Source organism: Oncorhynchus kisutch, linkage group LG13, assembly GCF_002021735.2.
Source record: "Oncorhynchus kisutch isolate 150728-3 linkage group LG13, Okis_V2, whole genome shotgun sequence".
Classification (NCBI taxonomy): domain Eukaryota; kingdom Metazoa; phylum Chordata; class Actinopteri; order Salmoniformes; family Salmonidae; genus Oncorhynchus; species Oncorhynchus kisutch.
The window spans coordinates 31,713,292-31,739,322 of NC_034186.2; the positions used below are offsets into that span (position 1 = coordinate 31,713,292).

General features: G+C 41.6%; 3 protein-coding genes across 4 annotated transcripts; 1 reads left to right on the top strand and 2 right to left on the bottom strand.

Moving 5' to 3' along the window:
• Positions 1-467: 467 nt before the first annotated feature.
• Positions 468-7,582, top strand: si:ch211-198n5.11 (methylcrotonoyl-coenzyme A carboxylase 2). Its single transcript, XM_020499099.2, has 13 exons — positions 468-627; positions 1,094-1,411; positions 1,512-1,708; positions 1,903-2,081; positions 2,160-2,240; positions 2,335-2,513; positions 2,629-2,821; positions 2,924-3,015; positions 3,888-4,044; positions 4,425-4,547; positions 5,187-5,311; positions 6,851-6,932; positions 7,310-7,582. Exons 1-13 carry the CDS (start codon positions 608-610, stop codon positions 7,394-7,396), a joined length of 1,833 nt encoding a protein of 610 aa, XP_020354688.1. The 5' UTR covers positions 468-607; the 3' UTR covers positions 7,397-7,582.
• LOC109902606 (retinal Mueller cells isomerohydrolase) lies at positions 7,501-14,265 on the bottom strand. The gene is made up of 14 exons (XM_020499098.2): positions 13,589-14,265; positions 13,126-13,208; positions 12,847-12,997; positions 12,378-12,485; positions 12,140-12,281; positions 11,913-12,060; positions 11,742-11,823; positions 11,433-11,565; positions 11,168-11,307; positions 10,953-11,082; positions 10,711-10,825; positions 10,466-10,560; positions 10,235-10,346; positions 7,501-10,008 (listed from the first exon to the last, which is right to left on the bottom strand). The coding sequence occupies exons 1-14, from the start codon at positions 13,597-13,599 to the stop codon at positions 9,860-9,862; spliced, it is 1,599 nt and encodes a 532-aa protein (XP_020354687.1). The 5' UTR covers positions 13,600-14,265; the 3' UTR covers positions 7,501-9,859.
• A 103-nt stretch (positions 14,266-14,368) lies between these two features.
• Positions 14,369-24,878, bottom strand: depdc1a (DEP domain containing 1a). 2 transcript variants are annotated; one of them, XM_020499094.2, is made up of 12 exons: positions 24,690-24,878; positions 22,891-23,156; positions 19,475-19,619; positions 19,265-19,383; positions 19,048-19,178; positions 18,904-18,951; positions 18,621-18,758; positions 17,027-18,034; positions 16,393-16,565; positions 16,124-16,300; positions 15,617-15,805; positions 14,369-15,420 (listed from the first exon to the last, which is right to left on the bottom strand). In XM_020499094.2, exons 1-12 carry the CDS (start codon positions 24,738-24,740, stop codon positions 15,277-15,279), a joined length of 2,589 nt encoding a protein of 862 aa, XP_020354683.1. In that variant the 5' UTR covers positions 24,741-24,878; the 3' UTR covers positions 14,369-15,276. The 2 variants fall into 2 exon arrangements, with proteins under 2 accessions (XP_020354683.1, XP_020354686.1); XM_020499097.2 differs by lacking the exon at positions 17,027-18,034 and having other exon boundaries at positions 24,690-24,860.
• Between the last annotated feature and the right edge of the window lie 1,153 nt (positions 24,879-26,031).

The following is a 26,031-nucleotide window of genomic DNA, read 5'->3' on the forward strand; positions in this document are numbered from 1 at the left end:
CAATAATTGAGTTAAATCAAATTAGTTATTCTAGAACTATGGTGATGAGATAATCCCCTTCACACTATTTTTTTTATTTCCCAAATTTGGTGGGGAGGGCAAGACTTTATGAAGAAAATGTGTCAATCGATTAATTTTGTATTAGCTCCTATTAGCTCCTATGTATTAGCTCCTATCATATTAGCTCCTATCGATCATGTGATCAGTTGTCACAACAATCACTTATGGATTATTTGGTTGGAATCATTTGCCTAAAAAGTTAGCCACATTAAGTAATTCATCGTTTATTTAACTCTTAATGTTGAATGAAAAATGATGTAGGAAACAAACATTAGTGGGGAATATCAAGGGGCTTTAATGTCTCATTTTCAATGAATGACGCCGTAACCTGAGTTCTGTGGTTGACTAACATGCTTGATATTTTTTATTGATTCTTAAATACCGCCATCTAGTGGTATGTATAGGGTATGGTCTAACAAGATGTGCGCGTTGAAGGATCACTTTTGTTTCCGCCCAGACGTTAATTCGTGTAACACCTAGAAGCGAAGTCCATTTGTAATGGAAATAAACTTGAGATACGTCTAATATTTTACGCAGCTAAACAGTCATGTACAGTTGCCTTTCAAGGTAAGTACTATGGTGCATGTAGTCCAAAGTAGCTAGCTATGTCATATTGCTGAGATTGTTACAAAGCTAGGTAACGACTGCTGCTAGCTAGCTCACAGCCAAAATACTGTGATGACCTTTGGCATACTTAGCAAGCTGACATACATATTGTAGCTATGTGTTACTTTGCGACACTGAATGGTGCAAAATAGTTTGATACACAGGACGTTGGTGGCACATTTAATTGGGGAGGAATGGCTGGAGAAGAATTGGTGGAATGGTATCAAATACATGGTTCCCATGTGTTTGATGCCATTCCATTTGCTCCGTTCCTGCTGTTATGAGCCGTACTCACTCACTGGTCTTCTACGATGTTTAAAAATTAGCTACATTGTCAACAAATTAGAAATAACAAGGCGTGTTGTCAATTAGCTAGATTTCCCCATTAAAACATTCTCTACATTGTCATTCATTCATTGCTTTTCAGGGGTTTGAGGACCAAAGGCAGACTATGTCCAGGTTATGTCTCCTCTCAGTCACCTCTATGGAACGTTGACCCGTGCACACACATGCGTCCAGAATGCTGTTTACACTTAAGGACATCAGCAGGTAACCTATGGCAACCTTTGGCACACATTCTCTCAGGCCAAGCTAAGCACCTGCCAGTGGCAGCCTACTTGATGAGCACCAGTGTGCACAGAAGACGATTGCCAAGTGCCTTTCCAGTTTTAGATGAAGCCCTTCAGCCAATTCACAATGACGTATTTGAGGCTAACCTACGAAACAGCCAGGCATGCCAAGAAAGGTAGGTCGAAACTCCATACACCTCAGCAATCACAGTGTATCAACTAGTTTTCTATTTCTGCTGTATAGTATTAGCCTTCTGACCATGGTGGCACTTCCAGGTATATTGAATACATGGAGAAGGTGAAGAAGGGGGGTGGGGAGAATGCAGTAAAGAGGCACACCCAGAGAAACAAGAAGATGTTGGTTACGGACCGTCTTCGCATGCTGTTTGATGACGGATACTACTTTGAGCTGTCTCCCTTCGCTGGAATGGGCCTACCCTATGGAGACATCCCCTCAGCAGGCTGTCTCACTGGTAGAGGGTTCTCTGCTCTGTCAGTGACGGATGTTCTTAATGCATGCTTATCACTCAGAAACTTGAAATATCCAACCTGGAATTTGGCAGCAAGGGAAATGTCTTGTTCCAGTGCATTGTAAAACAATATGTATAAGTAAGAATGAGTTATACTCAGCCTTATTGCTTCCTTGTGCACTTCTTCACTGTTGCAGGTATAGGTAAAATCAACGGGTTGTGGTGTGTGTTTATTGCCAATGATGCTACTGTGAGTGGTGGTACAGCCTATCCCATAACCGTCAAGAAGCAGCTCAGAGCCCAGGATGTAGCTATCCAGAACCGACTTCCTTGTGTCTACTTGGTGGATAGTGGAGGTGCATTCCTTCCTCTTCAGGTATGAACTCAACTCATTGAGATTAATACCACTGATGAATGACTCAATACGTGATTGCTAAGTTTACTCCATCCACAGTCTGAGATTTTCCCTGATAAAAACCAAGGAGGACGTACTTTCTACAATGAAGCCATCATGTCTGCCATGAAGATCCCTCAGGTGGGACAGAAATGCTAAACATCCCATTGAAGACAATCCAAATGATATGATATGATATTTTCTACCCATGAATGTTGTATCTTACTCCCTCTAGGTATCTGTGGTTTGTGGTTCATGTACAGCTGGCGGTGCATACATCCCCACTATGGCAGAAGAGACTGTGATGGTGCACCGGATCGGGACGATATTCCTGGGCGGACCGCCCTTGGTGAAAGCTGCCACAGGGGAAGAAGTCTCCCCAGAGAATCTGGGTGGGGCCACACTCCATGCAGAGTGAGTGAGTGAGTGGAAAGCCGACAAACTCTCAAGTTCTCTGTGCGATTCACTATACTACTATATCTGCACTAATAGGCTCAAACTTCACCTCCCCTTCACCGTGCTGTTTCAGAGTGAGCGGCTGTGTGGACCACTTTGCCTCTGTGGAGAAGGAGGCCTATGAAACCACACGTAACATAATCTCTACCCTCAACTTTGAGCTGCCCGAGGAGGACGAGGCAGGGGTGGAGGAGCCTCTACATAGTGTGGAGGAGTTGATGGGTCTGGCCCCACGGGACTATGAACACAGCCTGGAGGTCAAGCTGGTCAGCTCAACACACACTTAAACCAACAGTCACATCTCATGGGGATGTTTTAGAATTACAATTATTCTGTAACTTTTTTTTCTGGTCTTTTTTTCTGGTCAGATCCTGAGTCGGCTGACTGATGGCAGTAAGTTCCAGGAATTCAAGGCTCGATATGGAACAACCCTTGTGACTGGTTTTGCCAGAATTAGCAGGTAAGAGTTGTTGATTGACAGTCTTTAGTCTTGAAGTATTTACCTGTCCTCCTTCAATGGTTTAGTAGATTTTATCTTAGAGGTCAGACTTTTACATCTCCCTTCATTATGCATACATTTTAATGTATTTTATTTGCTTCAGAAAGTTGCTGTATATTGGAACCTCTTAAAACCTCTATCCTTCGATAACATTAATTAACTGACACATTTTTGAAGCTGACTGTTTAACAAAAGAGCATCAGGAGATTAACGGTTAACCCTGTTAATTTGCAAATTAGATTAGTGTGCTTCTGTGTTCCAACCAGTCAAATCTTTCCCTACCCCAACAAGAGTCAGATTAAGATGGGCAATGTTTTTGAATGAGAATGGAGAACACAAGGGAAAACAAGTCACTTCAGCCAGCTTTCATCTGCTTTTACAAAGAACTTCTCTGAGAGCAACTCGTTGCCATGGCAGCGGAATGTTTTAGATGCAGGTTAGCGTTGTTCGTCATTAATCTTGTTCTGGAGGCAGCGCTGCAGAGTGGTCACAAGCTGACACAGTCATAAAATCTGATTTTTAAACCTAACCCTAACCACACTGCTAAACCTAATGCCTAACCAAAACATTTACAATATAGCCATGGCAATCAACGTCAACCTGCATTCTAGATCCCAGAGGGTATTTTGATTTTAATCAGGGTATGGTGCTCAAACAATTCATCAAGAAATTACTAATGAAAATCCATATAAATCTTGATGAAAAGTTTATTTCACTTTGTGTTCTTAAACTCCACTAAAAGTACTAAAATACAATTTGCACAACTGCTGTATGAGGGCAATACATTTTATTCAAGTTTAATGCCTAACTTGCAGTATGTATTTTTTCTTCAGGCATCAGGTTGGCATTGTGGCGAGCAATGGGGCGCTGACGCACAACGCATCATTAAAAGGCAGCCACTTTGTCCAGCTGTGTGACCAGCGAGACATCCCCCTGATATTCCTACAGAACACCGTCCCAATGCCAGAGCTGACCCTCTCCCAAACCCAGGTATGGCACTGCAGCCAACCCTGAGCACTCACCACAGAATAAAACCACATTTCTCAAACAGGAATACCAACTCTCCAAAGAGAAAATAAGGACTCCATTACTCCGAATGTAAAACAAAGCCTGGCGAGGAGGAGCACGGAGAGGCCTCTCAATATTTTTTTGTAGATGGACACTCCTGTGGAACTCAGTCAGCCATGTTAAATAGGACTATGATTAAAATCAGGTCTCAAAATCAATACAGCCATGTCATCAGGATGTTATGCTCTGTTCTTGAACATGGTTGTGGAATTTCATGTCGGTGTGTTAACAAGTTTCTGCTGGTGTTACTCATGGACCAATCTGTTAACTATGTGTGTGTATGTATCCTCTCTCTACTCTAGGCAGAGACCAACGCCAACAGACTGAAGGCTCAGGGTTCCATGATGTCAGCTGTGGCATGTGCCTCTGTTCCAAAAATCACCATCGTCATTGGGGGATGCCATGGCGCTGAAAGTTATGCTATGGTTTGTGCAATAGTGCCAGCAGTAGTCGCTGTATGAATTTGCCCAGTGCTTACACATCAATTCCCTTATACACTCAGTGGACAGTTTTAGGTTCACCGCCCCATTCGCAAAAATGTTTTGCTCCTATAGACTGAGTCACGTGGCTTGTTCTATAAAGCTGGCAGACGGACATCGAGTCATTCAGTTACAGTTCGATTGAACATTAGAATGGACAAAACGAGTGACCTAAGCGACTTTGAGTGTGGTATGATCGCTGGTGCCAGGCGTGTCAGTTCCTGTATCTCAAAAACATCTAGCCTCCGGGGATTTTCACGATGAATCCTGGTTCCTGTTATGTCATACTGATGGCAGAGTCAGGATTTGGCGTGAGTGGCATGAGTCTATGGCACCATCCTGCCTGATGTCAATGGCACAGACTGGTGGCGGTGGTGTAATGGTGTGAGGAATGTTTTCCTGACACACGTTAGGTCCCTTCATACCACTTGAGCAACGTTTCAATTCCCAAACTATTCAGGCTATTCTGGAGGCAAAGGGGTGTCTGACCCAGTACTAGACATGTGTACCTAATAAACTGGCCACTGAGTGTATTTTGAAAATACTAACTAAACGGGTCTCTTTTCTGTGTTTTTCTTTATCTAGTGTGGCAGGTCATTTGACCCAAACTTCCTATTCCTTTGGCCCAATGCCAGAGTGTCCCTGGTGGCCCCTGGTCACTCTGCAGCTCTGGCACAAGACGAGGAGGATGTTGAGAAGATCAATAAGAGGTAAGTCACCCATAGGACCAGTGGCAGTCGGTGCCGTTTAAGATGAGGGAAGACGCACTTTTTTTTATTTTATGAGCATGGCCTTATCTATTACAGCATATTGGATGACAGTTATTCATATTCCATTCACCCAGTTCAATGTAACGTCGATAGGTTTAGGCTAATACATGATACTTTAATTTTCCCTATACCCATCATGTGGTTGCTACTACCTAGCCTATGAATGAAAGTTTACTAGCCTATGAATGAAAGTTTACAATGTAGGTGCACAGGTTGAGAGAAATTTAAGACATTGACACATTCAGTACCGTCTTGCACACTATTGCTGGCATCTAGCTGATCTAGGGTGTAAGCATTAGTCCAACAGTTGCAAACAGGAGCTTCTAATAGACAGATGCAGGTATGTTTATCCCCGTTTCATTCCGTTTGCTTTCATTTAAGATTGTTGAAAAAATAATCGTCCGAATGAATGCACCCCTGCTCGCACGCAAACAGTTCTATTTCATTGCAGCCACATAGATTCAGCATGATCACTTTGATTGTTGTAGTATTCCTTATCGCATCTATGCACTCTCCTCTCACCTTTTCCCTTTGCTTGTGGACTTAAGTGCACAACACATCAGCTGTCTGTGACCAGGCTGAAAAAAACTTTCCAAGCCAAACCATCATATCATAACCGCTACACACAGACCATATGTTATATTTAACATAGCTACTAAAACTAATGCATTAGTAAACTCGCTACATTCATGCAGTACAGTTTAGCAGTTGCATCGGCAGGCCCCAGTGGCAATAAATGAAAAAAATACAAACGCTTACCTTGACTTGGAACATTTCCAGTGTTGGATAGCCAGCTATCTAACATAGCATCCCTCTGTTTGAACAGGCTGAACTAGCTAGCTGCATTTGCTAGCTAAATGAAAGTGGAAACAAATATTTTTGATTAAATTCATATGTTCAACTGTTAAACTATTGTCTTTCTCTCCCTTTTGAGTCATCTACTCACTACATTTTATGCACTGCCATGCTTTAAATACTAGATTCATCCTTTGATTGGGTGTACTAGAACTCTGACAGGTTGGAAGACATCATAATTACTGTGTAAGTCTATGAAAGGAGTTGAGAACCACAAGCCTCCTAGGTTTTGTATTGAATTTAATGTACCCAGAGGAAAACGGAAACTAGCTGTCCTCCGACTACACCATGGTGCTACCCTACAGAGTTGATTATTTATTTAACTAGGCAAGTCAGTTAAGAACAAATTCTTATTTACAATGACGGCCAAACCCAGACCAATTGTGAGCTGCCCTATGGGGCTCCCAATCACGGCCGGATGTGACAGAGGCTACTGCAGAACTTAATTTCAAAAGTGTTTCAATTAACTATTGGTGACATGAATTTATTTAGTATAGTTTTACCTAAAAGCGATCACTTTAAAACATTTCTGAAATTCACTGAGGAGCCTGCACTGCATAGTAAAGTCTTTCATACAGGAATATGATTGGTAGTGGATGTTAACAGGAGTGTTTATTCTTCTAGGTTGGAGAAGGAGAGCTCTGCATTCTTCTCGTCTGGCAGACTTTGGGACGATGGAGTGATTCTTCCCCAGGACACGAGGAAGGTAAATGACAAGCATTTAGCAGCTTTTATACAAAGCAACTAAGGCACACAGGACCAGGATTGATTTTAAATCTCTGTAGAATCACAACTGCCACTTAAGGTCACACAGTCCTGGCTTGTCCTCACTGACTGGAAGCAGATTTTGTGGTTTACCATGCACATGTGGAAAAACCAAAACACTTACGTAATGGCATAGTTTAGTTGGCTGTGGCCATCACAAGTTGTTATTCTTGAGAATCTCTTCGCCTTTTGAAAGAAGTAGGGTTATTGAATACTTGGTAGGTTATTAATTTTTTTAAATACAGAAAGTGTTGCAAGTCCTTTATCTGTGAATCGTTATCAGTTTACACATGACCATTACATTTTCTTTCTCATTAGGTTTTGAGTGATTGTCTGAAAATCATCAAACAACAGGAATACCAACTCTCCAAAGAGAAAATAAGGACTCCAGTACTCCGAATGTAAAACTTTTTTTACAATTGTCTTTTAGAAAAAGGTCTTAAATCTGACAAAATGCCTTTTGGCCCTAATTACCTTAATGAAGTGCTGATCACAGAAAAAACATTGGAGATGTAATAACATACGTTTATTTGTAATGGCATTGAATAAAAGAATGTGTAAATACAACTTGAAACATAGAAGGAAAAACAATTGTCGTGTGTTAATTCTTACATAGTGCCTTCATACCCCTTGACTTTACACATTTTGTTACAGCCTGAATTCAAAATGTATTAAATACCCATCTACACACAATACTCAAAGGGAAAACATGTTTTAAATAAAATACAGATCTCATTTACATAAAGTTCACACTCCCGAGTCAATACATGTTTGAATAACTTTGGGCAACGATTACAGCCGAGTCTCTGTATACATCAAGAGTTTTGCTCTCCTAGATTATACAATATTTGCACATTTTAAATATTCAAGTTCTGTCAAGTTGGTCGTTAATCATTGCTAGACAGCCATTAGTCTTGCCAAAGATTTAAGGCGAAACTGTAATTAGGTCACTCAGGAACATTCCATGTCATCTTGGTTAGCAACTCGTGTTTATTTGGCCTTGTTTTAGGTTATTGTCCTGCTGAAATGTGAATTTGTCTCAGTCTCTTGGAAAGCAGACAACCAGGTTTCTATAAAAAAAAAAAAACTCCCTAGTCCTTGCCGATAAGCATACCCATAACAAGATGCAGCCAGCACCATGCTTGAAAATATGGAGTGTTACTGATGTTGGATTTGCCCCAAACACAACACTTTGTATTCAGGATTAAGTTAATTTCTTTGCCACATCTTTTGCAGTTTTACTTTGTTTTGGATTAATTTGGATTCTGCCCAGGCTTCCTTTTCACTCATTTAGGTTAATGTTTCTCCATCGGTTTTAAAGTTGCCATTGGCCTCATGCTGAAATCCTGAGCAGTTTCCTTCCTCTACGGCAACTGAGTTAGGAAGGACACTTGTATCTTTGTATGACTGGTTGTATTGATACACCATCCAAAGTGTAATTAATAACTTTACCATGCTCAAAAGGATATTCAATGTCTGCTTTTGTTTTACCCATCTACCAATAGATGCCCTTGGAAAACCTCCCTGGTCTTTTGATTGTGTTTGAAATGCAAGTGCTCGACTGAGAAACCTTAAATGTTACACTATTGCACACAAGATGAGTACATGCAACTTGTGACACATTCTGGGTTAACATTTCAATATAATCTATTTTAAATTCAAGCAGTAACAAAATGTGGAAAAAGTCAAGGGGTGTGAATACTTTGAAGCCATCGTACATGGTTCCATTAAAGCTAATGAGCACTAGGCCTTTAGGTCTGAGTTTATGACAGATACAACACTTGACCAAAAGTATGCGGAGACCTGCTTGTGGAACATATATGGAGTTGGTCACCACCATGCTGCTATATCAGCCTCCAGTCTTCTGGGAAGGTATTGCACTAGATGTTGGGGACTTGCTTCAATTAAGCCACAAGAGCATTAGTATGGTCTGGCACTGATGTTGGGCAATTAGGCCTGGTTTGCAGTCAACATTCCAATTAATCCCAAAGGTCTTCAATGGGGTTGAGGTCAGGGCTTTGTGCAGGCCCGGCAAGTTCTTCCACACCAATCTTGACAAACCATTTCTGTATAGACCTCGCTTTGTGCACAGGGGTGTTGTCATACTGAAACGGGAAAGGGCCTGTCAAAGTTGGAAGCACGGAATCATCTAGAATGTAATTTTATGCTGTAACTAAGGGGAACTAGGCCAAACCATGAAAAATAACCACCGACCATTATTCCTCCTCCACCAAACTATGAATTGGGGCAGGTATAGAGTTCTCCTGGCATCCTCCAAACCCAGATTCGTCCATCGGACTGCCAGATGGGGGAGGCGTGATTCATCACTCCAGAGAATGCAGTTCTTGTGCTGACGTTGCTTCCAGAGGGTGTTTGGAACTTGGTAGTGAATGTTGCAACAGGTGATTGTGTAACCTACCACTTCACGGCTGAGCCGTTGTTGCGCCTAGACATTTCCACTTCACAATAACAGCAGTTCACCGGGGCAGCTCATAACAGGGCAGATATTTGACTGACTTGTTGGAAAGGTGGCATCCTATGATGGTAGGATGCCCCATTGAAAGACACTCAGCTCTTCAGTAAGGCCATTCTGCCAATGTTTGTCTTTGGAGATTGCATGGCTGTGTGCGATTTTATATACCTTTCAGCAACAGATGTGGCTGAAATAGCCGAATCCACAAATTTTAAGGGCTGTCCACATACTTTTGTACAGTGTATATCACAACATTGATTTTGAAACTAAGCCACAAACAGGTTACATCAGTGATTATATATATATTTTTACATTCCCAACAAAGGTTTTAGTATTATTATTATTGTCCCTTTCTCCTGTGGAGTGGTATTGTAGATGTGTTTGAGAATGTAGTCCTAAGGCTTGTACATTCCATGGAAGGTGACAGGGATGATGACCTCCACCTCAGCCCGTGCAATCTCTGTCAGGTCTCTGGCATTGAGGATGAGGAGATACCCTGGCCTCTGGTCTGCTCCAGGGTTCACCACGATGCTCAACAACACCCCTAGGAAGAGGGAAAAGAGCAGTGTCACATCTACAAAGAGAGTCCTCCCACCTCAACTCGTATCACACCTCAAGTTGTATAGTATTGGTATGTCGGACTTTTACATCACACTAAGGTGGATCCTGCTTAGGTAAGTCATGCTACCTGATCAGTTAAATGTTAAAGACCACATAATTGTGCCTCCTGTCTATCATATTATAGAATCGCCTAAAATCCATCTGTTTACCGTCATCTTCCTCCACAGAATCTGGGGTCTGCACAAAGATGGGCTCTGAGGGGTAAGAGTCTGGCTCCTGCCACACCCACGTATCCTTAGTCTTCACATTCAGTTTGCAGATCTAGAGCATGACACAATCAAAAACGTACTTCCAGAATGACTATTAGCAGATTAGTCTAATCATAAACCTCAGACTTGGCTAATGCATCACCAGCGTTCCTGTCTGCATGCTATACTCACCCTGTCAGGGATGAAGTGGTTCAGGCCCAGTCCATAGGCATAGCTGTAGTTCTTCCCAGAGAACTTACTGTAGTTGATCTGAGGGAACTCGAAAGCTGCAATGATAAAGGAATTCAAATGACTGATTTAATCGAATGAAGAAAATCTTTTGACTGATGACAGATGAACAGATATTTAGTGGCATTAGATGGTATAAGAATAGGGGAGCCCTCAAGGTTTAATGAAACAAGCTGCGTGTGTGTTACCTTGTCGTGGTCCAGAAAACAGAACCTCAGGCTCCAGCCAGATGGTTCCATCGCTGCGCATCACTGCAGTGGCTGTGGTGTATGGAAGGGATATCAGATTCTTCCCCTGTTCCTCCTGCAAGTTCAAGTACAAACAGGAAAAACGTAACTGATTTAGTCCTCCTCTATCCTGAGAGGATAACATCAAAGCAGTGATAACACCTTACTCCAGAAATGACTAAGATTAAGGCCACAACACTTACCTTGTGGACGTCCATGGGCAGAACGTATCGCCGGACCTCTGGCTGAGGTGCCCTCATAGCAGCTTTCTTCACTTCCTCCCAGTTCTCCCGCAGGTTGGCCAGATATAGGTAGTTGTAGACAAACTCATGGCTAAAATTGAACAAGAGAAAGAGGCACTGGATAAGTGTCTTGTACACATGTTCTTCTCAAGTCACTACAACTGGTCAGTATTCACCCTTTCCAAGTACACAGGTCAACAACGATGAAGCCATCGTCCTCATAGCTGTTGATGTGATGGAAGAGATTGAAGGCAGAAGTCCTGAATTTATGCTCTATGTATTCAGCTGGGTCCTTTGTAGCCAGATGGAACCATGTCTAGATGAAAAGGGATACTGTTAGCTAGTGTTGAAGACAGATTATTTTAGTATCAATAAACATTGGAATGCTAACAGCCCTTGAATACAGTTTGTTAATAGTGGTCTAGGTGTTCCTTTACTTACGCCCATGGTTTCGTTTGACTCAAAGCAATCCATGTAATTTGTGCCCCAGATGCTCCAAGCGGTCAAGAATTTTAGAAGGTTTATCTTCACTGGAGTCTCAACGAAGACAAAGTAGTTTTCTGTCATTCCAAAGCTGATGGAGGATGCAGGAAAAGTATTTTAATACATTTAAATGTGCAATAATGTTACAAGCCAGAATGTGAACTCCAGGGGCCTAGTTATCCAAAAGTTAACAATCAAGTAAATTATTTGTCTGTTCTATTCCTATTCCTTGAAAACAGTATCCTGACAATCAGCAATGTCACCAACCTGTGAACATAGGAGGGCTTGAATCGCTCACTGCTGGGGAGCTGCACAAGAACCTTGGACTTTGCAATGGGATCTGACTTGTCTGAAAACAAGAATCACAACCAGATGTCCCTAAATCAAATGGCTCTCTCACTTCCAGAATATAGTATCAATGCTGTATACAGAACTAACCTTTTGGTGTGGGAGGAATTTTGACAATGTTGTAGGCCAGTGACATATTCTTCCCAAAACAGTTCCCAATGTTGTACACCGTTCCATCACTTTCAATGTGTGGATGAGCCGTCACTCCATTGACCGAGAGGTAGTCACACAGGTCCACCTGGAGAAAGAGACATTCTTTGTGACTAGAGTTCTTATGTTCACTCAATCTGATGTCAGCCAGAGGAAGCAGCACATACCCTTTTCAGAGTCTCCAGTGTGTCTGGGTCGACTTTGGTGATGTAGTTGGTTTCTGTGCAGGCATAGAAATCCTCACCAACAGGGTACACGTTCACTAAGCAATTATCTGTCACCTCAATCCCTTTGAAGTAGGTGAAAAACCTACAAAGACAAGAATGGACCATTTGAATGTTGCGTCTAATAACTAAGTCATGACACAGTGTTTAACTTGATTATCATAACATGATAGCAAATCACCGTGAGAATATATTTTTGCAAGGATCTGGGTAGGCTGCTGTTCCAAACTCCGTGATGACCACTCTTTTCTCCGTCATGGCTCGCACATAGGCATCTGTTTTGACAAATCTTTAGAGAAACAGTAATTAAAAACAATAATTACAACCAATATTCAAACATGTAGCTTGGAACATACAGATTGGGAATCGATAGGCCCACTTCTGTTTCAGCTCTTTCCAAAGCTTTTGAGAGCAGCAGTAGGTCACTGTTTTAGTATTCACTGTTTTAATGAGAAACAGTCCTCACTGAGGTTTCTCAAAACATTCCAGTCAAATTTATGGGCCGAGGGGAACATTTCACAAAACTACACAACTACCACCAGTGTGTAGTGTAAAATTATTGCATGCCCTCATAAAATATATATTTTACTACCTCACAGTTGTAAAGTGTTACACATCACTGAAGTCAACATCAACACAGAGGGGCTTACTTCCGATAGTATGTCACATGGCCGTCCTTTAGGTCAAACTTGTGCATGAGGGCCTGGCCATCAAAGAGGTGGTAGAAAGGCTCAGCCCCCACCTCAAACAGGCCGGGTCCAAGACGCAACAGACTGCCGCTCAGCCATTCTGGGATCACACCTGAACACAGCATGAAATGATCCATGTTACCCTGTTGTGCTCATTCCGCTCTTAACCGTCATAAAACCCCAAACCTTCTCGCTTGTAAACCAAAGGGTAGTGGAGTCTCAGACCTGTTCCTCACATACCTACAACCACAGCAGGAATAGGCTCATTCAACTCTTCACATGTCTCAAAGATTTTCTTGTAGCCACCAGCCGGATGCTCAATTCTGAAAACCAAACAAAATTACTCCATCAAATAGAAACATCTATTCACATGAAATCCTAGGCGGCTGATCCAACTAATCTTTTCAGACCTAAAAACACTATTACATACACTATTACCTAAATTAAGTTTTAGTTCAAAACAAAAATAATACAATCTGAGACCAGAACACACATGTTCAACTGCTTTACACTAGCATGCAGCAAAAAAGTCATGTGAGAAAAATGCTTTGATCTAAAAGCTTTGCACAAGAGCAGTTACTCAACTTAATACTCCTGTCAGTTATGAAAAGTATGCAAAAAAGTGGTAGTTTACTCACCAACTTATATTCTTGTATGGGGGAAAAGTTGAAGCTAAGGAAAATGTATAAAAGGAGTTACTCACCGACTAACCATTTTCCTATTGACAGTGTGTAGGAAATCAGTCTGAACTGTGGAGTGATCAGCAGCCTTTATAGACACTGTTAGATTCCCAGGCAGAGCGCCGGGAGTTTGAGAACCTCCCCCCAAACCAATCAGAGGTCTCTGAAACAAGAATCCCTTTGTACCCAGACCATTCACTTTTCCATGTACTTTTAACCCACCGCCCCAATACTCCTCCTTCAGGAATTTCTCAGCGTAATTAAGACCAGAACCACATTTGCTAACCTGAGCCCACCAGCATACCTAAATCAAGATAAAAAAACAGGAAAGTAATGTACCTCATTATGCAATAGCTTTCTAGCTTGTATCAAATGTTTTACACGTCAGAGAAAGATGTTCCCACAGTATTTAGAACTAATTGGATGGATTTCAGATTAATTTAACTAAAATGTTTTACAATAATCTGTGTAGGCACCCACACAGAGGGTGTTTGTTGTGCACATGTATGATTAACTGGGGGTCTTCCTTTTCTTTATCCCAATCTAGAGGGATGAAGGTCAGAATCAGAGGGACATGCAAGTCATCATCTTCAGTTGCAATGAGCTTAGAATTCAGAGCTCTGCCACATGCACCATGTGTAGTGCAAAGATACATGGAATTCTGTGGTCAGAGTTAACACTGTCTCTCCCTTCTGGGGCCAGACAGACAGTACAAGGACACGGAGGTAAACAAATAGGATTAAATAAACACCATCCTAGAACACTAATAAAGGCAAGTACATTTGCACAGTTCGTAAAGAGGATTTTGTTTTACAGTTGAACACTTTATTTTCAAGAACGTTGCATAGTAAACAGATGTTTTGCGGGGAAATAACAATACAAGTCAAAGGGTAAACTTATGTCATTGATGGCTCTTCCTTTGAGGTTAGGTATCCAGCTATAAAGAGGTATTGAGAAAATGCATCTAAATAAGTCCAAAAGTCTCCCTTTTAGGTTTAATACTTCATAAATGGCAGTAAAAATACATTTGTCAAGTATATATATAAACCACTGTATTGACTGGTCTAAACTACTGTTTGTTTAAAAAATGACAGAAAATAGTGCAAAACTTCATTATCCCAAATGGCTGAACATAACTAGCCAGGAAAGAAAGAGAAAAACATCCCACACCAAAAATATACAATTAAGTATTTGAGCTCAACTTAGAGAATGTTAATGGAATAAAAATACAGAGAAGTGACAAGACAGAAAAACAAAGTTCAATTATAAGCATTTCATACAACCCTATGAAAAAATAAAATTAAATCTTAACAATAAAATTCATCCCTGGAAAACACAAATGCTTGAAGGTTTAAATTCCGTACATTGATGTCAATCGGAGTCTATAAATCTGGATCAACTTCAAAAAATAAAGAAAATAAAGAATCGAATCCCAAATTGTCATTTGCTTACAGCTTATACTCCCATACGAGGGCATCATCAATCCCGAATAAATTATTTGGTGCACTAAAGATATACTGCAGTATTTAGAAATAACACACACAAAAACATGACTTAACATAAAACATGCATAATTCAACCCTAAAGAGAAATGTTATAGTTGTGGTGGTCCCCCATAGTAGTTTCCTCCCACCTTCCTACATTTAGCTGCCAGGTCTAGTTTCAAGCAACAAAAATATTCCACACAAACAGTTGCATCCCAATTGTACCTTCAATTTCTAATTCCAAAAGCTTTTGGTTTTTTCATACTTATCAGCATTGGAGGTTTGATCTTTGGTTTATCTTCAAAAAGCTGCGCCTCGCTCGCAGTCGTTGGAAATCGGCGAGCGTAAATGTCTGTATACTGCCTCTGAAACTGATGATACAAAAATGTATTAGCTTGGGGGGGGGGTAAATTGTACACAAATGTGCAGTGAGATTACATTTGTACATTTTAGTCATTTAGCAGAGTCTTGAGTGATTTACAAATGAGTGCATCCATTTTCGTACTGTGTAGTGAGATAAGAGAATACTAAGAAAGTGTTCACACAACATGCCGTCTAACTTGTTACCTGCTTGAGCTTCTTCTTCTTATCCTTCACAGACATGTTCTTGTCTTTGACCAGGCTCTCCAGCAGGTCAGCGATGGCAGCCTGGGACACACTCAGCTTCTGCTCCTCAAACTCCTCGGTACTGATCTGTCTGCAGAAGGAGTAGATGGGCATGGGGGCCTCCACACCACCACTACCTGGGTAGGTTATCTAGAGGAGGAGAGGATAGTCACACTTTTAACACGTCACGGTCTACTTTCTTTATTGAAGCGCGAGGCTAAATTTCACCGCTGTTTTGGTCCTGTAGCTACTACATTGAAAACAGCGTGAAGGGGACACCTTGCACATGCACAGATACTGTGTGACCAGGAAGTCTTGCATCTTGCTCATCGCAATAGCTAGTGTTGCTCATGGCAACGTAATTTCATTGAGTCTACCTTTAAAATCAATGAAAATTCTATTTCATGACAACTCATGTAACCAACTACGGTATATAATAGATACCTTATAAGAGTGACAGTATTATACCTGTACTTTTCTGAGGTATACCAGGTGGTCTCGGACAGCGTTCTGCAGATAGACTGGCACCTGGAGTATCTCCTGGTGGTGATCCATGAGGAAGGAGACCAGTCTGGTGGCCAGAAGCTCATCCAGGTCCACCTCTTCCTCACAGCCCAGCACGCAGCGGGAGAAGGTATGGACCATCTGGAAACACAATGGGATTGAATAATGGAGTTATGGGATATGTTCAAATCATCACGCAGAATTGAAAAACCCGTGTTTCTCTCAGCCCTCACCAATGTGCGTGTTCCTATGGCGTCATGGAGCCGAGGCATGTCCACATTCTGACTCATCCGGGAGATCATTCTCATCAGCAGCTGGAGCTTCCTCCGGCTGGCAGGGGGCAGCAACAGGGTGCAGAGCTGCAGAGCCTCAATGGCCACCCGCTCCAACTGAGGCTGGAGGAGACCTTCACACATATACACAATCACACGACTGTACACTGGAATGGCATGTATTCAACCCTTGATATGCATCAGATCAAAACGATGCATACACACCACTAGGACTTGAGGCTAATGAAATGCATTGAAGCGTGTGTGATTTCACTTGGAAGATTAAATCAATGTTATATCTCAACGGCAAAAAGCCCTTGCTTCTCTACAGCAAGAACTGCATTAACTATGTTACATTTAAAAACTTGTACATGTCATCATTAAATGTAATTGTATAGGCATAATACTTTAAACAGGGCAGTTTAAAGTTCTGGAAAGTATCCAGATGATTACAATTGAAATGCTTGCAGTGATAACCTTCTCTTAAAGGACAATTAGAGTCTCACCCCATATTAGTGCAAGCCCAATGAGCAATGTTAGGCCAGGTGTTAAGACATGCAAAAGCACAAACACAAGCATGCAGATGTAGGCTTACTTTGCTCGGAACTCAGACGGCGTGCATAAGTGAACACAGAGGGCAGAGCAAGGGTTGGCCTGGACAGGTCCAGAGAGCTCTGACAGCGCCTGCTAACAGAAGGCCCAGCTCTGAGGTCTCGGAGGTCCATGCTGCTGGCCCTCAGGTTAAGCAGACTGGGACCCCTCAGGCCAACAGTGGAGGAGGAGTCTGGCTTCACGGTGATCTCTGCTACAGGGGCGTTAATACTGAAACAGCTGGCAGACATCCCTCTGTGCTCAACTATATCCAGACAGGTACCAATGCTCCTAGGGCGCTTGGGCTTCCGACTGACTGAGAGGTTGTCCATTGGTAGCGAGATGCTGCTTCTGGCACCCTCGCTTTTGGAGCTGTGAGTGCTACCCTCTACAGACATCACACCTGAACTGCTGTTGCAACTGGGAGTTGCCATGGTGACAAAGACTTGGGGTTCAGAGTAAGGGTAGCTGTCTAAAACAGACAGAGAGTCAGTTTTATTCTGAGGTTGGGTGCTGTACTTGCTGCCACTGTTACTTTTGCAGGACACCAGACTCTCTGTAGACTGGAACAACTTGTGTTGGGCGTATGAGTCAGACTTAGCTGACTCATTCAGGATTCTCTCCAGGGAACAACTACTGGGTCTTCTGAGCCTAACTGAGGAGGTGCCACTGCTCTCTGACCGTACAAGACTCGGAGAGTTGCCTCCCAGGACATCCCCAGAACTGGCCCGTCGGCCTGTCAGACCCATCTGGGGGACCCTCCCGGCACAGTCCGTCTTCAGAGCTGCAAACGTGGACTGGGCCTTTGAGCTGAACACCTCTCTCATTGGTGAGTCGCCCTCTTCAAAAGCCTCTTTCCGAATTAAGCTCAACAACAGACATTCCGTTGATTTGAACAGGTTAACAGCACCGTTCATGTGAGGGTTTTTTGCAGGCTGGAGGTAGCTGGGATCCTCTTGGTTTTTTCGCTTTCCTCTTTGAGTTTTAGGAGCCACAATGTAGCCACATAAAACTAGCAAGAGACCAGACAAAAACAAAAACAACACTTGTGAAGCCGGCAGGACATAAACAAGGGAGTTGGCACATTGTGGGGAAAGGGAATAGCTAATTGGACATACATGAGTTAGTTATAACAAATGTCACAGTCACAGAGCAGTCGAGTCACATCCTCTGTTAGGAGGGAAATAACACAAACCAGTTGCAGTTTCATGCTGCTTGTATTGGATCTGGTCAATCTTTGTTCAGTTGTAGAGTGGAGACAAGACAAACTAAATCTTATCAAATAGAGCTCTTATTAAAAAAAAATGAAATTTCATATAGAAGGATGAATACTAGTCCAGTAAACTTTAAAACATTTGCCTGAATTCAATAACCGCACCTGAGATTTGTCCTCTACTTTAACTTATAAATGACTGCAAATGTTGATAGCTAAGTTGCAAAAGATGGGAAGATTACATTATAGGTTAATTCAATCCAGGTTTTAGTAACACTTTAGGTTAGAGAGGAACAGGGAAACCCCAAAAATTAAGTTTGTCAAACCATTTCACCTCATGGTCATTTATGCATTCAATTTTAAAGGTGGCAAAATGCATACATACCCAAGATGTTGACAAACAACTCATAGTACTCAAATGTAAGAAGTGGCTGAGGGAGGCTGTAGAAGTAGTCAGAGACGGTTTTAAACACATCCCTCTCAAACCCAGGATAGGATGGCTGGTTGGAATCATACTTCGGCCCTAGAAAGGGTTCAGTGACATTTTTTAGATGTTGGTCTGAAAACATAGCTCTCCTATTGAGAGCCTAGTCTTGTTGTGTGTGTGAGGTGAAATCTATTTCTCAATACAATATGCCACTAAAACTTTTGAGTAAAATCTTACTTACAGTTTGCAAGACATTTCATTGCAGACAAGACCCAGTGTGGGAGGTCATCTGTGGAGAAACGGCTAATAAATGACCATGCATCTTACATTTTGCGTACATTGTGTACAGAGTGCAGATATAAATCAGAGAAAGAATAGGCTATACCAGTCTTGTCCTCAAGTGTAACAACCCCATGCTTGTTCACATTGGTCATGTTGTACACAATGTTTTGAGAATTGATGTGTCTTGGATCCAAAACATCTTCAAGCGCAGTCAATCCCAATGTTTTCTGAAGGCTGAAGGAATAAAGAGGCAATGGAATAAGGATCTACTCATTAAAATGAGTAAGAATGATTTTAAATAAATGAAGAGTGAATCTTACTGTGTGAGAGTGATGCCTCTCCAAACATCCTGAATATCTTCCTCCGTTAGTGCTCTGGCCTGGACCACTTCAATCACAGGCTCAGTCTCCATATCTTGTTTCGATGGATCCACATTTTCCTGTGAGAAACAATTTCTCAGTCAATTATGCGGGCAAATCATACCGGGGGCAAAATAGGGGAACATTTTCTAAAATATCAACAATACTTACTGTAGTCTCCTTGCCAGGTTTCTTGGAAGTCCTACATTTGAAGAAGCCTTCCTTTTCTTTCATTGAGAAACTCTTCTTTACTGATGCAGGCCCTGACACAGGTGGGCGATGGGGAATTGGTTTCAAAGGAGATGTTGAAGCAAACCTAGGACAGCAAAGGTGAAATACTACAATTATTTCAATGAAACACCCTAAAAGATTACTTAGGCCAGAGATGGTAGAGAAAGCGAGACATCCCACTCCCTCATTCTTTCGGGGTGGGATCGCACTGGTCTGCTTATTGCCCCCACCCCGTGGAGGGGGTGCCCCAGAGATTGTAGAGAAAGGAGTCATCTCCCTGGCTCAATTTCTGGTGGGCAGGGATAATACACATACGACATGGCTTAACGTGACCACACCCCCGAGTAAGGTACAGCCGTAGGGCACTCCCATGTTAAATTGCCTACTTTAAGCATAAGCCGACAATGTCTACTCTTTTATTGTATCATTCTATAAAAATTGTGGAAATTCTTGGTTGGTCATCTAACATACTTCCATGTCGTCTTAATCAACAAACTACATCATACCTAAAAACACTTTCATTCTAGATGTAAAAATGTTAGCATGAACAGAGACTGTTGCATGGAATGTATGTCACAATTATCAGCCAAAGAGCAAATTCCAACAGACTTTCTTCAATTAGCTAACTAGCCCTGCTTTTAAGATGCTGAAAAGCTATTGTGTCCTGTTTTGTTTGAATGGAAAAAAAGACCATCTAATTCAGTTTAATCAACTGCCCAAGGACCAGGTTAGACAAACCTTATTGTTTCAGGCTATTGATGATGGAAAGCTGTGGGCTCCGGTTACTCGGTACATTTGTGTGTTCAAGCACTTAATCACCGGTGAGTCGCTTTGCATAAAGCTTGCTAGTTAGCTTGTAGTATGGACTGGTGAGCTGTATCTGTCCAAAAACAGCTATAATATTCTTCTGTATTTTAATATTTGTGCAAGCCTGGAGAGTCCACCAAGTAGGTGTAAACATCACCATAGGCTACTTTTGTTAGGGCCATTTGTTAAGGTTGTATGCCCAGCTGGACTCCGGCAAGTTGAAAGGACATACAGTGGAGCAAAAACTATTTAGTCAGCCACCAATTGTGCAAGTTCTCCCACTTAAAAATATGAGAGAGGCCTGTAATTTTCATCATAGGTACACTTCAACTATGACCGACAAAATGAGGGGAAAAAAAAAAAATATATCATAAAATCACATTGTAGGATTTTTTATGATTTTATTTGCAAATTATGGTGGAAAATAAGTATTTGGTCACCTACAAACAAGCAAGATTTCTGGCTCTCACAGACCTGTAATTTCTTCTTTAAGAGGCTCCTCTATCCTCCACTCGTTATCTGTATTAACGGCACCTGTTTGAACTTGTTATCAGTATAAAAGACCTGTCCACAACCTCAAACAGTCACACTCCAAACTCCACTATGGCCAAGACCAAAGAGCTGTCAAAGGACACCAGAAACAAAATTGTAGACCTGCACCAGGCTGGGAAGACTGAATCTGCAATAGGTAAGCAGCTTGGTTTGAAGAAATCAACTGTGGGAGCAATTATTAGGAAATGGAAGACATACAAGACCACTGATAATCTCCCTCGATCTGGGACTCCACACAAGATCTCACCCCGTGGGGTCAAAATGATCACAAGAACGGGGAGCAAAAACCCCAGGACCACAAGGGGGGACCTAGTGAATGACCTACAGAGAGCTGGGACCAAAGTAACAAAGCCTACCATCAGTAACACACTACGCCGCCAGGGACTCAAGATCCTGCAGTGCCAGACGTGTCCCCCTACTTAAGCCAGTACATGTCCAGGCCCGTCTGAAGTTTGCTAGAGAGCATTTGGATGATCTAGAAGAAGATTGGGAGAATGTCATATGGTCAGATGAAACGAAAATAGGACGAGTTGAGTTTACCAAAAAGTTGTGTTTGGAGGACAAAGAATGCTGAGTTGGATCCAAAGAACACCATACCTACTGTTTATTTTTTAAATAATTTTTAAACCTTTATTTAACTGTTCAGGGGCACAACAGATTTTGTAGCTTGTCAGCTCGGGGATTTAAACTTGCAACCTTTCGGTTACTAGTCCAATGCTCTAACCACTAGGCTACCCTGCCGCTGTGAGGCATGGTGGTTTACACATCATGCTTTGGGGCTGTTTTTCTGCAAAGGGACCAGGACGACTGATCCGTGTAAATGAATGGGGCCATGTATCGTGAGATTTTGGGTGAAAACCTCCTTCCAGCAGCAAGGGTATTGAAGATGAAACGTGGCTGGGTCTTTCAGCATGACAATGATCCCAAACACACCGCCCGAGCAACGAAGGAGTGGCTTCGTAAGACGCATTTCAAGGTCCTGTAGTGGCCTAGCCAGTCTCCAGATCTCAACCCCATAGAAAATCTTTGGAGGGAGTTGAAAGTCCGTGTTGCCCAGCAACAGCCCCAAAACATCACTGCTCTAGAGGAGATCTGCATGGAGGAATGGGCCAAAATACCAGCAACAGTGTGAAAACCTTGTTTAGACTTACAGAAAACGTTTGACCTCTGTTATTGCCAACAAAGGGTATATAAAGTATTGAGATAAATAAGTATTTGGTCAATAAAAGTTTCCACCATAATTTGCAAATAAATTCATTAAAAATCCTACAATGTGATTTTTCTCCTCATTTTGTCTGTCATAGTTGAAGTATACCTATGATAAATTACAGGCCTCTCATCTTTAAGTGGGAGAACTTGCACAATTGGTGGCTGACTAAATACTTTTTTGCCCCACTGTATAGGCAAGCCAACAATAAGCAACTCTTTCAAATAACTACAGGTAGGCAAAAAGTGGAAGTAGTTACGCGACTAGCGAATTAGAGCGAGACTAACTTCTCACTAGCCAGACAGCTAACCAACGGGCGAAAAAAACTAGGTGTTAACAAACAATGACAAATATAATGTGACATCTTTTCTGTAAGTGTTATTAACAGGTCAGGTAACAAGTTGAAGAATAAGTATCATGCAAATCATTTGTTGTGACAGCCAAATATGTTAATATCGACAAGATTGATTTTTTTTTTTTTTTTTTAAGTGTCAGTTTGCTTAGGATGATGCCAAAGTTAGGCTAATTACATGGGAGTAACCTACTCGGGCGTGGTCACCTTAAGCCACACCTTGCAGGGTGTCTATAAATAGACCAAATCCAGCTCCAGCCCCCCCCCTCCTGTGTGAGAATATGAAAGATTATGGAGGAATCGTGAGCTTATGCAGGAAAGTATGTTCACACGAGAGAGGGAATGCCCATTTATATGCTGGCTTTGGTCTACATTTTTTACAATGGTAAACAAACAGCCTGATTGAACTATTTATCCACCATCTAGGATTTAGGCTACCTGTAGAGATGGCTGTTGTCTTCCAAATCTTCTGAACCCCATCTGCCCTTCACATCCTCGATCACATGATTTTTGAGGAACTTCTTCAGCAGTTGGATAGTCTGTTGTCTGGTGACATCTGGTCCAAAGTTACTATTGTACCTGAGCAGTTCGTGTAGCCAGTCGACAGCTGCTATGGCAGTAAAACAGTTCCCATATACTCTGAAGTGTTGTCGATGTTTCCGCAGAGGCATCCCTGCCTTGAATAGCTTTGTGACTTCATTCCACTGCAAATTAAATTGTACTTACAAATTAAATTGTACTTACTCTACCGGCTGTCTGTGAGGTTTGTCCAATTTTGTTTTCAGATTTCAATATATAAAAAGTTGATTTTTCCTCCACCCTCCCCTGATTCAGAATATACCATTTTTATTGTCATGGCATGCTTGGTTCAATAGCTACTGACGAGCAAAAACCGAATATCTTATGTTAAACTGACTTTACCTTGGTGCCAAACCGAACCATATACATACCACCTCTAAAAAGTATTTCATAAGTATATTTTGTCTCAAATTTCGAGCCGCTGAAGTACAAACCCCACAAACAACCTGTAGAGTATGTTAAAATGGTATTGAATTCAACATTCTTACTCTTACTAAGGAACATTTACACGATTTCACACCAATGTTTTCAGAATGTATATGAACTGTATCCCAGCCGGACTAGTTTTACGCCAGTGTTTGTAAACAAAATAACACTCCAGAACTATAAATGTAACACTATATAGCCCCAAAAAAAAATTGTTAAACGATCAGTTTGGTATAATAGATAGTCTTTGCATCCATTGCTTTCAAACTCTAGGCTGTGAACGTTTAGAAACGTCAATCATCGCTTGAGATTTTGGATTTCGAAACACATCTTTCAGCAGAAATAAATAATCATTCAAATAAAACAGATACACTTACTGTAGCAGTTGTGCACACTTCCATACAGCTATGGTGACTCCATCCCAACAAAACTACCCTCCTGCTACACTTCCAGAATTACGCATACACACAGGTGGTGGACTCGTCTTCCACAAGTGCTGTAACATTTAGATATGGCCATGTGGGAACAACTTCTATTTTCATGATTTATCGCTGAAATTGAAGTTACGGTCCTAGCTTCCAAAACCATACCTCGTGTTAATTTTCTGATTGTTAAGAGCCCCAGCGTTCAAATGTCCCCCATACAGAAGGACATCTTCATCCAATGACTCGTAACGTTATGTGTAATGGAACTGAGAGTCGTGATCAAGGGCTACCATAGTTTTGTCTATTCATTTGAGAGTGATTACAATTCTCCAGCACCATCTCTCATATTTCTACCGAAACAGGGGCGGGGAGTGTTTCAACTACTAATTGCTGATGTGATATCATCCTGACGTCAAATCAGAATAGGAAAACGATCAGGGATTTGTCACTAACTAGCTAATCCTCGGTAACATATTGCTGGACTAAAATATGTAGGGCTGTCCGACTCTGGAAAAAACACCGTTACATTGTGAGTGATCTGCACAGTTCTAGCCAGTTTGCAGCATAGCTAACGTTAGCTAGTCAGACAGCCAACCAACCCACCAAAGTTGCAACATACTAACGTTAGCTAACTAGCCAGCCTATTTGCCCAAATTACAGGATAGGTAACTAGGTTGCCCAATTTACACCATAACTAGTTCGCTCGTTTGCCCAAATTGCAGCATAGCTAGCATCGTAACACTAGTTAACGGTTTAACGTTAGCTAGCTAACTTCACAACAAGAACAAGTGTACAAGAAAAGCTTACCAGTTTTGTCGCCCTATAAGGCCCAGGAGTGACAATATGAGAACTCATCATATTGACGCTAGAATCAACGTGCAAACAACCCAAATTATTGTAGTTTGTTGGTTATCGGTGCCACATAGTCGATGCAGCGACCAGTGGCATTCCACACTGTTTAAAATTACGAGCTTTCTTCTGGAGGCAGCTGATTGGACAACATCTTTGTCATGTGACTATTCATAAGGCTGGTGGACAAACGACACAAAAGAGTCCTGTGAGATCAAAACAAATAGGCGATACTTTTGGCGAGTCATGAATGATTACGCAAACTCAGGCAACAATCTATGTAATTTTTATCAGAGATTGTCAAAATGATATCATGTAGCAGTAAATTCTGAGAAGCATAACCTTTGAGTGAAACATTGAATGTAGACTGCCACCTGGTGCATGCAGTATGACCCCACAACAAACAGAGCAGTACAGTAGCCTACAAAACTAAAATACGTTAATACAGTTTGTTTTGTTTACTTAACAACATTTAACTATAAATACAGTGATCCGATACTGTAAACATGAACATATATAAAACAGGGATTATATCCATTCATGAGAGGTAAAGTAGCCATTCATGAACAGGCATGTACTGTTCTTTGATGTGATTGGCATCAAACTTTGTGATGGAGTTTTTCGTTTTCTAAACGGTCTACAACAAAGATGTTCATTAAACGCTGGTGACTAAATTGTGCAAATGGTCCTAAATATTGAAATGAAAATGAAAACAGGATTGAAAGAGGGAAGAAAATTAGTTTTTTTGGGGAAGCTGACAGAAGGAAGCAAACTAGTGTGGTTTCTGCTCAGATCTTCAGGGGAGGAGGATGCAGCTTCAGTACACACAGTCCCTCCTGCTGAGCTCTGCAGGACAGGAAGCTCTAATACTATCATCTCATCACCAAGGGCCTCCACTGTCCAGGGTTACTGCCTGCCCCGGGCCCATTGTTCCACACACTCATTCATCCCATTAATCCATCCACAGGATGTACCTACTCCACAGAATAGTAGATGCTGGTTCCCGTAGACAAGTCCTCCCTTATTCACCAACATTAATATTATTCCATAACTTAAACCTGGAGTCTAATCATATTCAGCTATACTTAATTATTGATGTACCTTTCCTCAGGACATGGGAAAGGTAGTAACACAGCAGAGAACTGTCGTGTGGGAATAACAACTGTAATCACGTGTATAAAACCACATTAATCTCCTTCCCCCTGTGTAATATCAGGATAAAAATGTGTAATTTGGGTATTTTGATAAGGGTTTCTTATAGCATGGATCTTTGTAAATCCTTCAAAAAACAATATGATGA